Genomic DNA, 17,587 nt, shown 5'->3' with positions numbered 1-17,587 from the left:
ATTGATAGCAATACTGAAGGTCCTCCAAAACTGCTGAATCAAACAGGTGGGTTTTTTTTCAAATCAAGTGAACACTCTATACAAGCTAACTCCCTAAACCCTTTGGACTACAAAAACAATGAAGTAGTATGTGTGCAAAAATTTTCATAATTTGCTCCCATATTTTTGGCCACTTATATTCACAGCTTGAGAACATAATCTATATAAAAACCTGCTTGAAAATTAAAATTAACAATAAACTTCAATAACATTTTTATTTTTAAAAAAATTTATTCCACAGTTTTTAACTTCCATGAATATGCACACTTAAAAGTAGCACAGACATCAGAGTATCCCTCCACAGACTACAACAAAATAGTTTCTACCTTCAGCTGTGGTAAAAATCACTTTCACCTACAGTAAGAAAAACAGATTGTATCATCACACTGCAAAGGAGAAAAAAGGAACACATTTCAGAAGACTGATAATGTTCACTTGGCTTATGAAACTTAATGTTGGTAATATGGCTGTACATGTACGTTATGATGAGTCTTTTACAGCAGGATCATTCTACAGCTCATTTCTCACATTTCCACATCTTAACACTGTATCTTTCTGAAGCTTTCAAAGTGCAGAAATAACACACAGAAAGTGTTTCACAAAAGCTTTAAAGCAGATTTAGGGGCAATAAAGAGTTGATTCTTCAGCCTTTCTAAACCTGAATTTCCTCTGACACACATATATGCCCACAAATGCTACCTCAGCATTATCAAAATCAATCTATTATGTGCACTTGTGGGTTTTTTAACTTTTAAATCAAAGGGATGTTTCAGATAGAGTGTATAATAATTGTTTCCAGACAATAAATAAAACCCCAATCACAACAATTTTTGTCTTTCTAAGCTATGCACTGAAAAGCAGAATTTGTTTACACTGACTGAAGATATATGGACTTTTGCTAATGGGTCTCAGCCACATTACGACTTGACTTCTGTTTTCTCCAGCCATTTCTCAGGATAACATCATTTGGTGACAGATGCACTTTGTGAACAACCAGAAGTCGGAAAATATACAATAATAGCTTCACATTTGATTTTTTAGAAGAGCTCTTGATTATCTCAGGTAAAAGCAACTTGAAGAGGCTGAAAGGAAACCTCTGTAAAAGACAGGCCATGATGCTAAGAACTGGTCTGTCTTTGAGGCAGGGAACAGAAATGCATCTCCTAAGTTCTGGTCAGCCACCAAGAAAAAATGGCAAAAGCATTCCAACCAATGGAAACATGGTTCAGTATGAATCCCAAAATGCACCAGTGGAAAATTCTTCTGGCTATTCAGAATTTCTCTTTATTATGGAACAGTCATCTGAAAACTTAAAAAGGAAAAGAAACAAATGCATGTTTGTTACCCACTGCTAAAGTTTTTCTCTAGGGTACTGTGGCTGTTCACCACCCTCCTTAGTTTCTTTATGCTTTGAGTCTCAAAACAGCAATCTGCCATCAGATTCTTTCCAAGGTGTACACATCCAGCTCTTAAAATTTATTTGGATGTCAGTCACACAATACAAGGTAAATATAAATACCAATACCTTTAATAAGAAACAATAAATACCTTATACCCCTTTTCCTCATCTTTCTTCCAGCCTCATACTTAAGAGCTCCAGTCTCAAAACCTTTAAGAGGTCTAATTCTCTGAGAAAGCAACACTGAGAGGCTGCAAAAGATGAGCAGTTAATTGTTGGAGTCAGGAGAGAAGTTTCCAGCACAGTTCTCAATATAAGTTGATACAGATTAAAAAGGTTATTTCATTTACAATAAAAATTAAAAATGGTTAGAAGCACCATTGTCTGATCTCTTGATGCTGGGAAAAAACAGCAAGAAGTGTATGAGGGAGAAGGATGACAAGAGACAACATTTTAATTCAAGCTTATTGTCTGAACAAGTCATTCTATTTCCTATTAATGTACATAGATTCTTAGTGAAAGAAACACTAGCAACGTGTTAAATTCTGTTAATGTTTACATTAAATTTGCAGTGTTCAATCAGAGCTAAAAAAAAATAAAAAAAACCCCAAACAAACAACAAACCAAAGTACTAGCAGCAGGGCTCACTAAGAGATGCCCCAGTGCCCCAGGCCCTGCAGAGACAAACACTGGCTGTGGTGTTGTTCACCAAGAACACAAGTCATCACCTGAACAAGCCACACTGATAAACCTGTCTAACAGGATTACAAAAGCTAAAAATCTTTGCTCAACTAATACAGTGTTTTAATTTGAGATGAGCAGCAATTTAAAAGCAGCAATCCATTAATCTAAATTTAAGTATAAAAACAAGTCGATAGCACTGAATCTTCAATCAGAAAAGCATGCTTGGTCAGAATTAATTGTTCTGTGGTATGTTCTGTGTATACTTAATGTGGAAAATGAATACAAGCACACAGAATTAATCCATGTCAGACAAGGACATCACACAACAAAACAAGTAATTTCAATGTTCATTTGAACATCATGAATTCCTATTTCAAGTTTCTCTGTTAAATGAGAAACTGAAGTCTTCCTGTGAAGTTCACATGTTCTTACATGTCTACAGAGAATATTGCTTCTGTTCTTATATGTCTACAGAGTGTTGGTTTTATTCTTATACTGAAATTCTGCTGTTCCTCTCTATATTCTGAAGAATCAAGAGGATGGCAAAAAACTATTACTGCATAATGAGGCTTACTGTTGTGACACAGGATCCAGAACAATACAGCACATTCTTTGTCTAGAGATGTTATAAAAATCCAAAATAACAATGACTAAACACAAAGAATGAGAGAGCAGGACAACCTTGTGAAAGGAGATGAAATTATAAGAAAAATATAGTAAGTGAATTATCTATTCTTGTTGTACTTGCTGAAACATCCAGCATGTTATTAAATCCCATGCTCAATCACAGAACTGCAGAACTCAATGTCACAGGATATTGCCAAGAATACAGATAGATTAGAAACAAGATTATATAAATCCATGGAGAACAGGACTATAGAGGACTATAAAATGTGATGTGGCCTCCTGCCCACAGATGTTGGCAGAAAGGTGGGGGACATGAAAGGGAAAAATTCTCTCTGTGCATTTCTTATGCTCTCCCTTCAGACTCCCACTGTTTATCACTGTCAAAGCAGGATACTGTGCTACACAGAGCCAGTAGAAAGCACAACACTGCTCATAATCACAGGAAGATTTTTGGAAGACATTAGTTGTGGTTTACCAGCGTTTCATAGCAAATTTCATTCAAGAGATCACTTTACTGCTGACTTGTACACTGACAAAAACATAGAGACAGAGATCTGCTATGTTACTGAAATAATAGAAGCACGTAGAGAAATGTTATATCTGGTCTCCATAGGTTGCAGATTTGGAAGAGAGTATGCTACATCAACCACTAATCAATTACATCACTTCACAAAATCTTCAGCCCATGCTGTCCAGCTAGCTTTCATCACCATTTGTCATCTCTTACTTGAGTTGTGGTTCCCCAAATCACCTCCACTCTGCAAATCACTAATCCTTTCTTCCAAATGCCTCACATGCCTCATGAAATGATAGGAAAAGTATTACCAAAAATGTATTTTAAGAGCTATTTGCTCCAGAGAGCATTTAACATGCTAGCTAAAATGAAACGTGCTGCCTTGATAAGTACAGTCCAGATGCAGAACAGAGATTTAATACTGACCCACTAGCATCTGAGTACAGTTATGCAGAACCTCAAACACATCCTATTTGATTTATGCCTTCTGAACCTCTGATTCACATTAGAAAGAGGCTGTAGAGGAAAAAATAATGAACAAATCTCTGTGGAGTGGGAAGAAAAGTTAAAAAAAAAATGTTAAGTGGCACAAGTACTTGGTATGCAGTTAGAAAAATAAGGCAAGGTGCAGTGGCTTTACCAGTGTATGTCTCAGTACTTAAGCACTGCCAACATATTCAATATATGAGTTGTGTTTGTTTAATGATTTGAATTCCTTAAGAAAGATTTGTATTTTATTTAACACATACTAAATTCTATTCTCTTGAGGGCTTTAGAAAAAAATGAACTACAAAGAGATAAATCATTAAACCTTTATATAAAACTGTTCATTAAAAATACTTATTTTTTTAAATCTGAAATCCAGCAATCAGATATTTCAGATATTTCAGTTGTGTACTCTTCACAGGTCAGGAGGCACTGATCATTATGTTTATGTTTGCATGGCTCAATATCAATTAAAACCCCCAGCACTACAAACCAAGCACTATGTAGGCATGTGTAACTGGTAACCCATCAAAGAAAACACTAAACAATCTTGAGCTAACAGAGCACATGTTAATTGGTATTAAGAACTGATCCTTAATCCCAGTTGACATCAGTGTGTATTTGGTACTGTATGGGAACACCTACAAGGCACTCTTCACTGGCTGAGAGATAATACCTCTATTTTTAAATAAAGACCCAGAAATAAAAACAAAACACTAACAAAAACCTGTGCTTAGCACCAGACCCTCCGGAGTTATAAATAACAACAATAAAGTCAGTGCAGTCGTGCAGAATAATGTGGACACAGTGAATCCATCTGAGAGTTTAATGATTGTCAAATGCAGCCTCATATCAAACTGTAAGCCAGAAAGAGGACTCTATCTCAAGACTGCCACAGAAATTAGAAAAGCCTCTCAGGATTATAACTGATAAACCATGTTAACTCTCAGCATGGCTCTGGATCACATACTGAGGGGATTAAAAACATGAAAGTGATTTTATTTCTGAATGTTACATTAATGGTCTGCAATAACAGTATCACTTACAAGCCCATAAATCTTAAAGCAGCTGAAAAAAACATCAGGGAATGCAGGCAAAGGCCAAAGTAAGGGAGGACTGAAGAAAGAGCCTGAAAATCAAGACTGCTTAAACACTTCTATATTTAGCTTGAATTTAAGTAACACAGATGAAAGGTCTCATCAAAATGAAATAAATACTGAAAATTTTAAATCTGCAAAGTCACAGAAAGGCTAAGGATTACAGGGACCACTGGTACTTACTCACTCAGTCCCTTACCCAATCCAAGACCAGGTCCAGGTGCCTCAAGTACTTCCAAGGCTGGAGATTCTACAACATCTCTGAACAACAAATAAGGTGCCATACTTTACAGGACAAAATGCTTTTTTTATCTCTATCCAAGCATTTTGAATTAGTTTTGAAATGCTAACTATTTATAAAAGGTACTTGGTACAATGGCAGTATCTGAAAACAAGGATTTTTTTACAGGAGAGAGAAATATTAAAAACAATAGTTCAAGTTTCCTTGCTTGAATTTGCCTCTATGTAAGAGCTATGAAAGCATCAGAGCTCCAACCTTATTCTTATTTAACCCCTTGCTTTCCACTGGCTATGTTTTCCACAATTCCAACGGGCATACTGGAAGCTCGACTGAGGTCACAAGTAACTTCTCACATAACATCAAAGCACTGAAAATTGGCAATAACTTTTGATCAGTGTTAATTTGTGCTGTGTTTAAATGTGACCCAGGAATGCAAGGCTCCCAGTTACCTAACCCACTGAGAGCAACCTGTAATTCTTATATTCTACAACAATTCAAAGCACTTGTTGCTTATATTGACTTCTAATAAAATGTACCTAATTAATTTTTATGGGGTTTTTTTTTAGAAGAACGTCTTCAACTCATGAAAGGTATAACCCATGGCAACTAGGCCTTTTGACTTGTGACATTGCTCAGCATTTTATCCTCTCTCCGAGGAACCAGGACTGCACAAAACAAAGGATCATCTTCAGAATCTTGAACTACTATTGCTCACCTGTGCTTTTGCCAATTTCTTTTCCAATAGGTCACGTTCCTTTTCTGTTTGTTGTAGACGCTTATTAAGCTCCACAATGTCTCCCTTTAATGAAGCCAGGGCTGCTAAATGAAGCTGGAGAACAGAAAGGAAAGAAACAAATTAATCAATTCACAAGCCACTTAGCACTACAGAACAGACAGTATTATATGGCAGCTATAGTAATGCTGCACTTCTGTAGTAGTTAATAGGAACTTTCGTAGAACAAAGTGTAAAAGAAATCCACATACAACTAACAATTTAACTAATAGTTTTTTTAACATGGAATTTTTCTTTCTAGGCAGAACACACATTCCTTTACCATATCTTTTATAAGGGTAAATACAATGAGGAATAATTCAGTTAGGAATGTGTATATTTGCTTTAACACTACTTCATTAGGACGTAGCCTGAGTCTTGCGCTACAAAACCTTAGATAAAATGTTGACTAAGATTTGCATTATAGAATGACATGTACCATGTTTGGATGCCTTTAGACACATAGAGGTTATCAGTTTGGTGAAAGTGGACAGCTCCATGCAAAGGATTTGCTTTTATTTTGCAACTAACGCTTACTCCACTGCGAGCTACTCTTCTGCAGTTGTTGCTCTCCTCAGTCCCACGCCAGAGAGTTTCAGTGATTCTTATCTACTAACCCACATATGAAGAACCTGAACTGTTTTTCTTTCTGCAGCAGATCCTTTTGATGACAGATACTTTCTACACTTAGCTGATAGCATGCGGTAATATATAAAAGGCTACGATAACTCACAATATTGAAATTAGGTTAGCTACACAACTTAAAAACCAAGAACAGTTCTTAAAATAATTTTAATTGTTCCCACTCTCTTCTCATCCTTAAATACCGCATTCATCGTTTCACCAAACTCATCAGGCAGAATTCAACACTAAGTATTGACAACTACAACTGGAAAGTCCAGGAGAACTAGCCACTGGCCCTAAAGTCTTTCTTTGCAGTTGTAAAGAAACTGCTTCAAGTTACACTGGGTATGAAAACAGAAGTGACCTTTCACACCAGACCAAGCAACACAGCAAACACTGCTCTGCTGTGAAGATTCAGGCTGAAATACAAACTCTGCTTCTAATCCTCCACCCACTTTCAGTCCCTCAATCTGATATTCTATTGGGTGGGTCACTTAAAAGTAATTTTTCTTGTTTCATTTACAATGAATCAATTAGTGAGTCGTATTCTGATATAAATTCTACCTTTATAATACTGGAAGCCAGCAAAACCGTAGCTGTTTTCCCATACTGATGTGTGAAAGCAGCTGCCTGACAGCAGAAAGACCAGAACATTGGGCAACTGGTTCTTCATATACAGTATTCCCATTGTTAATGAAAAAAACTCTGCCTTTAAGATGAGAAAGATAATTTTAAAAAGGTATTTGGATGTGAATTCTGCCTTTTTAAATGCTGTGTAACTAGTTATTCCCTGGGTATCCTCACTTGTCCATTCAGTTGACAGGACTTTTATTACATCAACTACAAAAATACCTTACATACATGCAGTTATTTGTTTCAATACAACTATACACATGCACAATTATATGTTGCAGAACATTTAAGATTCTCAAGACAGCCTCATTTTTCATGTAAAAATTCAGTAGCTCAGGCATGCTTTGGGCATATCCTACACAGCTTCTATGAAGTATGTACACTGAAAACTCTTAATAAACCCAGAAACATCCTGAATATCTTAAAGTAATTTTGGCCTTCAGCAGAACTGATTTTACAGTGCAGAGAAAAAAGAACCAGACCAATTGTACCAATCTGTTCATAACTTGCTTCAGATTTTCAGGAAATCTGGTCAATTTTTAAGCAGCTGTTTTACCTTATTCCTATAACAGAGTGGAATTGTTGCAATGCAGCTCACAAGTTTGTTCATCAAAATGCACATTCTTCACCACAGCTTTCAAATAGTACATGAAAAATGGCTACAATTCTCCAAATTGAACAAAACAATGCTACATAGTCAAGTATCATTCCCTTTCATACCCTGTAATTAAATGATCACCAGCTGTTGTTTTAATTAAATACAAGACTACTAATGCCCATACACATGGCCTTTGTAATATAAAAGGACACTATTAATTTGAAAATCTCAATGAAAAGCAACTTGTTCTCTGGACAGTGGAACTAATGAGGCAGACTTCCAGTGGATGTGTCTTTGTCCTCTTCACCCTCTGCAGTTCAGCTCAGCTGTGCTTCATGTCCCCTAGCACACTGCAAGCTGGGTAAGAAACAACATGAATTGTGCCTGGTTTTACAGCAGCCCTGCTGCCTGGCCCAGCAGCCCCTGCCAAATATGTGAGTTACATCCACCTCTGTGCTCAGTATAGCATCTCTCCTCTCCAAGCAACCAAAGGATGGTTTTATTAATGACAAGGAAAGCTTGTTGCATCTTTTACCTTCCAAAATTACCCTTTCATTAATTGAACTGCTTTGGTTTCCAAGTGCTAATACACTTTTTAAAAAACAAACAAACAACATCCACAAAAGCCCAAAACAACAACAAAACCTGAAACAAAACAAAAACCCCCCAAAACAAAACGAAAAACCCAAAACACCCCCCCCCACCCCGGGAACAACACAGTGAAAGGGCAAACTGGGTAAGAAGAAGCTATCATAATAGAGCAGGGCTGCTTGTGATACTATTGTTTGATGTGCAAATGATGCCAACAGTGTAACTGTGTATTCATGGCAGAGTCAAGCTCTCCTCTCCAATACACTAAATTCATTAAAAAGGTGTAATGCTGCACTGTTCCCAGACCATTCCCAGTGTGCTTGTTTATCACAAGCGAAGTGGGAACTGGAGCATGATCTCTGGATGTTGCTGTAACTCAGAAAAGGAAACATCTGAGCAAGGAGGTACAGTCTATGCAGAAGTATTCTAGATGGAGGGAAAATAAAGTTCATGTTTAGAAATCAAGTTTAATAATCCAAATTATTCAAGTGGGAAAGACTCAATTAAAAAAACTTAACCAGTAAGTCAACCACTACTGTAACTTTGCAGCACTGAACCGCTACAGGATTGTGACAACTGAGAAAGTGAGAACTGGGGTAGCCATATGGCATACTGGTTTTTTTTCCTCTCCTCAGCAAACAATGACAGATAAGGCAGAGTCACTATGAGTAATGCTCATACCATACATTTATAGTTCAAGGTGGGCTGCCTCTTAATGACACAAGATTTTGAAACAGATCAAGAACTCAACAGTGTACAAAATTAATACAGACAGCACAAAGGTTTCTGTCTGTACAAGACATTGGTCTGAACCTTTAAGCAACAGACTGCACAGAGCCCTACTTCATACAGAGAAAACAGTCAACTGACAAAGCCTGTGCTGTTCAAAAACTTTGTATTGATCCAATACATCTTCTCCAATTCCATCAAGAAAAAAACCACGGTTGTGATGCTGAGGCACCCAAACTGTCCAACAGGACATGCTGGGTCAACATGTGACAACAAAGACAAGAAGGGTCAGACAAGCCAACCAATCTGCTTCTCTACTATCATCCAAGAAAGCAAGAAAATACATTAGATGCATAGGATAAATAAAAAATTCATTACCTATCTTAGCTCAATTTCTTTGAGCTTTTACCGCAGTAACAGTAGCGAGCTGCTTACGGAAACATACACACCACACAATATACCCAATATAACCTGTCAGGATTTATTATATTAAATACACAGTAACAATTATTTATTATTAATATATTACTAATACAAAGTAACAAACTGCATAATATACTTTTGTTAAAATGCAAACCAATGTACAACTAAGTTTTGAAAGGTAATATAATTATAAAACCGTAAGAACAAGTTTAGGAAAAGCAACTTCCTAACCTCTGATCAAGCTGCCTCTACGAATGCAGTTTCTTCCACATCATTCACCTGCTTCTACAAGCGTTTCATATCATACTGCAGACATGATATGTGATGCCTATTTTGCAGTGTGATTTGAAGACTGGTTTTGGTGCTGTGAAATGTTTTATGCAGGAAATAGGAACAATATTTGTGGGCAGTCAGATTTCTGAAGTATTTTGTGGGAAACAAATACAGAAGTAGATGGGATAATAAGATGAACTGAATGCCAAGGAAGCAGGTGACTACTGTACTATTGTACATACTGCTAGAAGTGTTCTGATGTCAAGAAAAAAGCCAAGAGAAAATCACAAAGGGCAATGAATGAGGGTGCTGAAAAATGATAAGGTTAAAGCCCTGAAAAGCACTAAAATTACTATTACACTCAGCATTTTTCCAAGCCGTTGTGAAATGTGATCCTCACCACTAAATCTGATCCACATTTTTCATTCCCTCAGCCTGGAACCAGACTAATTAAACCATATTGCTAAAACTAGATGTACTGACTGCACGTTTGCTATTTTCAACAGAGAAATTACAAAAAGGACCTATGCACGTAATTCTCTGTGAAATTAAAGTACTAATCTTATCTTTTTCCTCTTGCTTCCTGTATTCCTTAGCTACAGTACTGCTGCACACCAGTTTGTGAACTGATGTTCAGAAAAGTAATCTTGGACATAACCAGGGAACCATAAAATCATACCAAACTATGTACCAATACAATGCAGCTAAACACCAAAAGCCCAGTTTATTAATTCTCTGTGTGTCCTCTGTGGCTGATCAGTAAAGCTCTGCCATGGGAGAAGGATCAGAGATGGGCCAGGATATGTGTCCATGAAGCTCAGGAAGAATGTGGCTGGGTGGGACTGAGCACAGCTGTTGCAAAAAAGGCTGACTGGATCTCAACATCAAGAGGACCTGAGGGTTGGTTTTGATTTTGATAAACAACTATCAACAGCTGTAAAAATCAGCTGGTGTGTATTTCTCCCCAAGCTCATTGAAGTGTGAATGTGTAAGAGTGTGTTACCAGGCCAGCGTGGGGTGTTATAGATGGCTCAGCCCAAAATAAAAACTATAAAAACATAATCAACTGACAGAATTTCAAAGCGAGTGATGAGCTTGAGCCAGTTTCAATTCACACATTTGCTCCTGGCAAAGCCAGGGATGCCCAGGGTGGTGGTGGTGATTACATTAGAGAGAGGCTGGGAACCACACTGGTGCTGTGATTGAGTTGCACCCTGCAATTGCTCTCCTCTGCTGTGTTTGACTTGTATCTGTACTGCGTTCTCATTGTGTTTTGTGATACGATGCTAAAACAGAAATCCTGTGTACCATCAACTATCTTCAAATAAATAAATCTGATGTTAAACATCACACCTTCCACATGTGGACTGTCTAAAAGAACCTGGTCAGAGAGTACTAGTACATTCACTCCTCTTTTTTATTTCCCACTGCCATTTTGCATAATTTAGTGTAAATAACCACAATTGGACATTTTCCATGTATTGCAACTACTTAGTTTCATGACAGGCACTATACATAAAAACATCTGATTAAATATTAAAAATGTTGCCTCTTCTCTGAAAATGTTCCAATTATTTTGTTATCAAATTATTCCGGACACTATAATGGCTTTTAAAACCCAAGCTGCTTTGTAACATGAGAGATGATAGGTGTAGAGGACAACATGGAAAATACAAGTTAGAACTCCAACTAACAGTGCAGAAAGGGCAAAACAGGAAATGTCTATCCATTATATTTTCTGATACATTTCTTCTTCAAGGGAGGGATTTCAGTCAAGGAATGAAAAGGTTGGTGATGTAAGTTCATAGTGAAAAACACATCTGGAGACAGAACAACAGAACCTTCAGCAATCTCAGGGCTGTGGTTGTGCTGTGGATTGCTAACTTTCATAAATGGCACTACAGAACAGTATCAGGGCTGTCCAGGGAAAGTATAGACAAGGCTGGCACTTACCTGCTGAGGTGCATAAGAAACTTTCATGCTAAGGAAAGGTAGATATACTGAAGACATGTGAACAAGGTACAGAGGAAAAAATTACATAAACAGTAATGTGAAAGAAATCACAGCACTGCTTCACAACCAGGAAAAAAACCCAAACAAAAAGAAACAAAAGTCAAGTTGAAGCTTAAAAATCTTTCTAAGAGAGACGTTAAAATATGAAACTCATGTTGCAGACATTTGTTACAGATAAAACTCCAAGGTGTTGTCAAGTTTACATTTTATCAGGAGCACAGATCGGCACTACTTGCAAACAACACTTAAAGTGATTGCTATATAAATGTGTAGCTACTCTCAACCATTTTTCTTCTCTGTCCTACACAATTTTCATGCCACCTTCTCCTAGCCACAGCCCATAAAAGGTGCATTTTTTATGGTCCATGTGATGAAATAAATGTAATCAAACTCAACTTCTGTAAATTTACTGACAAAATGGAAGGGAAAAAACATAAAAGGATAACCATATCCCAGAAGCAGTGACATGACAGATCGATATACCCCAGACATTTTCAGCTGTATGATCTGTAGAGCAGAGCCCTGAAATACCAAAGTCAACAGCCCTGTAAGTAACTACCCAAGGCAAAGTCAAAATGACTAAAAAAACCTGGTACCACCGAATTGCTGGATATGCCTACAAATAGGCCCTAAAATTTTATGTCTGAAACAACTGTTACGTGGTAATAAAAAGCTTATATATTTTCAAAGTGACATACAAAATGGACATTTTGTGACTCTGCTTCTGAGGCAATTATTATAATATTTAACATTAGACAGTTACTTCATATTCTTGTGCAATACTAAACAAATAATGTGCCAACACTTGCCAGGATGGAGCCATTCAAATTCTAGAAAAACAAAGACCAAATTTCTGTAAGACACAGTTTTAATTTGAAAAATCTGCAGAAGATGTTTTCAATCTGTTTATATTATGTATAAACAATTTCAACTGAGTTTGCTTGGGGTTTTTTTAAGGAAAATTAACATTTGCAGGCACTTGTGAATATTTCAAACTATTTCTTAAAACAAACAAAAAAAACTATTCCAACTAAATCAAAGCAAAAAAAAGTTCCATAAAGAAAATACAATAAAGATTGTTGTAGAAGTACACAGAAGAGGTAAACTAATGTTATTCTGGTGAGCAGCATCAGTTTTAAAATGTATTAAAGGAAAAAACAAAGAACGCAATCATGGAAGATTTTCCCTTCAAAAATTAATCTGGTAATTCATACCTGATGAATGGACCATGGTGCTAATTGCACTTTTGAGTATGCCTGAGGCCTAGACTAATGGCTCTACTTCTATTCAAACAGACGTTTACAATATCATTGAATAGAAAATTTTAGATGACATGAGAAGAAAAGCCAAATAGTGAGACCTAAAAATAACAAAAGGAGACTAACACTTGAATCTGGGGACTGCAGAAAACAATTACACACTGGCAAAATCACTCATATGGGATTCTTAAGAACCTTCCATGTGGCACTGCAGGGCAGCCCACATGTCCAACCCAATGGCCTCAGAACTGGCATCTACACTGTGCAGGAAAGGTCAGCCTTGCTTTTACCTTCCAGAGGAGGAACTTTTTGCTCCCAGCGAGGGAGCAAAACAACAGTAATGCAGGGTATGAAAATGGGCTTGTGGGGAGACTAAGCTTAGAACAAAATACTGTCTTCATGTTTCAACATACTTTCTGCAATCAGTATTAAAGCCTTCTTTAACTAAAAATAATAATAATAAATTACAACAAAATAATGAGCTAGGAAGGGTCGTAGCTAGGTCATTCATCCAGTCTTAGAAGGATTTTATCCCCCTTCAGTGAACTCATTTAGCATTCTTACTTGCCTTACCCTTACTCTCGACATAATTTAAATAAGGCAAATTATCTCTTGATCATTGCACCAATGGAAAGAGAACAGACTTATTTTTTCCTATCTCCTCTTCTGCCCAACATCCCCAGAGAAAATTAACACAGGAGAAAAACAGCAAGGTTCATCGCAGGTCCTTTTCCCTTGAAATCTCAGTATGCCAAACTCCTTGCCTCTGTTCCTTTCCAGTTTCTTGAGGTGATGGGCACACTATTTGCCCCTCAGGAACAAAATGAGTGGAAAACCAATCCCCAGAATGCACCTCACTCAATCCTCTGCATTTAGCATTATGGTGACCCACAGTCCAGTGCTGGCTGCAACATTCCAGACAGGGTGTAAGTTCATCCACACTGGATTGTTTACCAAGACTTCTGCCATTTTCTTAACAACTTCCTCCTTCAGCCTCACCTTCTTCTGACTGACAATAATACAGATCTTTCAAAACAGAGATCACCATTTAAGAAGAACCACTCAAACATTACACTACTTGTTATGCTAATTTAATAATAATTTACTGAAGTATCTCATGGTTCTTGAGTTCTTTCCAAATACTATCTCAAAATAACTTCTTCTTTTGAAAGATAGGACTGTAGAATAGCAATAAAACTACTTAGAAAACAAAGGATCTCTGTCTCCAGAATGACCCATGTGATCTGCTGTCACCATAAATTTAGAGAAATAAGATCTGTATTACCAGGTCCAATCAGCACTTTGTTTCTACCATAAGCAATTTAAAAACCAAACAAAAAACAACTCAACCCAGAAAACAAACAAAAAACCCCACCAAATCCTCTAGGATGTACTCGTCCAATTGTCTCAAACTCACAAAAAGAAAACATTTGTCCAGGTTTCCTTAGTCAGCTTATGCCCTAGAGAGCTTTACATTAGAATGTCCATTATGTAACTTCCAAAAGTACAATTCCAAAACGATTTTTAGAAGCAGCTAATCATCTTTGGAGCTCACAGATGTAACAGCAAAATTTGTTGGATGTGCAACAAAACACACTCAGTACAGTTCTTAATTATTTCACCTTCCCAAGGTTAGCTGCACCTCTGAGACCTTCATATCCCCTTCCCTGCTCCTTTAAGCTTCTGTCAGCAGCCACTCCCTCTTCTGTCTTCTGATGGCCACTCCTTCCAGGAAGCCCAGCATCCCTAAGGACAACCACCAGTCAAAGCCTCTCCAGAGTGAAAAAAGTAGAAAAGAAGCTGAGGTGTCCAGTGATCTCGCAACTTATATTGAAGCAGTGTTTTTTAAAATGCTTTTAGAAAAAAACATAAGGGTTATGGGGTTTTAAGCATCAACCACCTTTACACCCCTGGCTGTAAATCTCAAACTAGTCCATGCTATATTCCCAGGTCACTGTCTCACTATTGCATGTCAATTCTTAGCACAAGCAACTGTTTCCCAGACCAGAACTCGCCGTTTTAGGCAGAAGTCAGTTCTTTTGCCCAGTAATCATCACCAAAGCCAACCAAAACTGGATGCACAACTTCTCCAAGGGCAGTTAATTTCTTCAGACTTACTACAAATCCAAGGCAAGAAAATTACTTATGCTACTATAACTTCAGTTGCTGCAGGAAGTTTCTAGCTCCATGTCATAAACCTTGTGTGAGTTATCTTTGAGTACTTCTCTCATAAGAAATATCCAGTACATTCTGGCATTTTCAGTCACAAGTCTTGCATTTTTCACTGCCTCCTCTTCCTTATTACCTGGTCAATGCACTGGGGAAAAGCTGACTAATTTTACTGAAAGCTTTGCAAATGGATGGCAAAGTGCAGGAGCAGTTAGCATTACTTCCTGCTGAGGTTTTCCACTGCACTGGATGTTATTATTCAATTTATAATTTTAACAAATTGGATACAAAACAATTACTGTTGCAAAATACAGGCCTGATAAGGCTCCATGATGAATCATCTCTGAGAGTGAGTATGTTATAAGGAAGTGAGTATGTCAACAGTTACTACAACACTGCTAGCGGAGTTTGTTTACAACAGAAAACGCTAAAAAAAGCATCTGCCTATCTGGATTTCAGTACATCAGTAAGTTTTTTTTATATTTATGTAAAGATTCTTAATGAAAATATGCTGAATAAAGAAGAGACTCAAGCACAATTGCTATGCTCTATGCTAACAAACTGCTGCCTCTTTCTAAAAACAGTCCACAGCCCTATTCAAGTAAGTTCTTGCTCTCTATGGCATAACTCTTCTGATATAAATCTCTTACTGAAACACTCCACTTAAAACCTCTTCTTCTATCTGGAAAAACACAATTTGCATTATTGAGAATCGCTAGAGGGTTCCTGCCCCCCCGCAAGATAAAAGCATGTCAGAGAAACAAGAAACTGAAAATGCCCCTCCATCACCTTTCATCCTCCAGAGACCAGTTATTTGAATGTTCAGATCTAGTGCTACCCAGCAGAAAACCTTATGCAAGATTTCTGCATGATGCCTCAAACTCCTTTCTGATAGCAACTACCTTCAGAACGAAGCAAACAGCACAAAGACATGCCGCTCATGAACCACAGCTGTTCCAAAACACTCGATTGCATGAATACATTTTTCTTTTCCAGTCATACATTTAAAGCAATAGAACCTCCAGTGCACAAACTAAGAAGATGAAAATAAACATTGATAAATGTTTATTATCAATTGCACTAATACAGATAAATCTGCACAGCTGGCAGATCTCAACTTACTTACTGAATAAGTATTTGTATAGATAAGTGTTTTAGTATTTCAGTAACACCTGGACATATTACTCCATTCAGGAGAAGTATTTTTTTTTGCCATGCACTGGACTGATAACCCAAAATGGTATCTCTGTCTATAGCATCAGGCACAGCATCTCGTTCCAAGTGGCTTCATATTTTTTCAGCAATTTATTTAGCAATTTAGCAAGCTTCTCCCAATATAAAAGCAAGCAGCTGTAAAATTTGCAGAAAATCAAGAGCCTGTAGCATGACAAAACCAAGCTAGAGCATTTGAGTCAGCTGGTGACAGCAATTTGTTAAGATGGGATTAAAAGTAATTCAGAGGTACAAACAGTAATTATGAACTGAAGCTACTCCAAGTGTTCACGAATGCAATGGTTAGAATTTCAGCCCAGTTCAAAACTCTGTCTACAAAACTCGTGGGAAGAAAAAGGTGTCTGGAAAACCCTGGTACAAGATTAAATGTTTTTCTCTTAACCTCTCTTCCCACAATGACCTCATTTTCTTTCTTTTTTTATTATAAGTTCAGATACAAAGGCTTGACAAATGAACTTCAGTTTTTCTTCAAGTGAGGATGTCCCTATTTTCTTTTTCAAGTGGTATAAAAAATACATTATATTCTAGTTCATCAAGAAATGTCAATTTTCTTAAATGTCAAAAACTTCTGCAAATGAAAAGCCATTTTCTAACCACACTATTTCATATTTGGGTTAAGACTACTCATTTTATATGCATTTTTCTCTGCATTTTTTCTGCAAAAGAATAAGCATGAAGATTCAAATGTGTCTACCAGACAATTAATCTTAACTTGTATGTAGACACACTCAAAATTTAATTGCACTTACCAAACTTGAAAGTTTCAGTCACACAGAAAAACAGCAACTGCTCTAACATTCTGAGATTAATTTACAGAGTATTCCTAATATTATGTTTCTGTCTCTGTCAAGCCCAAGGCAGATTCACTCCTTATCATGGACTCTGAATGTCAAATTCAACCCTGTATTTCACCCATGCAATCCTATTAAATAAACAGGAATAGCATAGATATTTATGAGTCCAAAGCATGGTTCCATGGAAAGTGCACATCCCCTGAGACTGTTGTGCTCTCCTTGAGTATCATTTTCTTTGCTTTAAATCATCAAATAATAATATTAAAAACATTACTAATTCTCTAAGGAAGTCAGGACAGCATAGAAAGTTGCTTCTACAGCATTCTGATAAAATACATTTCTTTTGTTTATATCGCACAAATGCATGCCAACACATGCACATATGAAAA

General features: G+C 37.0%; 1 protein-coding gene across 7 annotated transcripts in view; it reads right to left on the bottom strand.

The window, feature by feature from the left end:
* The window catches only part of MCC (MCC regulator of WNT signaling pathway), a 183,348-nt gene that overhangs the window by 62,117 nt on the left and 103,644 nt on the right, over positions 1 to 17,587 (bottom strand). For all 7 annotated transcript variants that reach the window (XM_064403762.1, XM_064403763.1, XM_064403764.1 and 4 more), the window contains one exon: positions 5,803 to 5,916. In XM_064403762.1, coding sequence (XP_064259832.1) covers positions 5,803 to 5,916 — 114 coding nt within the window. The remainder of the gene's footprint in view (positions 1 to 5,802; positions 5,917 to 17,587) is intronic.

This window comes from Passer domesticus, chromosome Z (genome assembly GCF_036417665.1).
Source record: "Passer domesticus isolate bPasDom1 chromosome Z, bPasDom1.hap1, whole genome shotgun sequence".
Lineage (NCBI taxonomy): Eukaryota > Metazoa > Chordata > Aves > Passeriformes > Passeridae > Passer > Passer domesticus.
The sequence above is the reverse complement of the archived record's forward strand: the minus strand, read 5'-3'. Positions and strand labels throughout refer to the sequence as shown.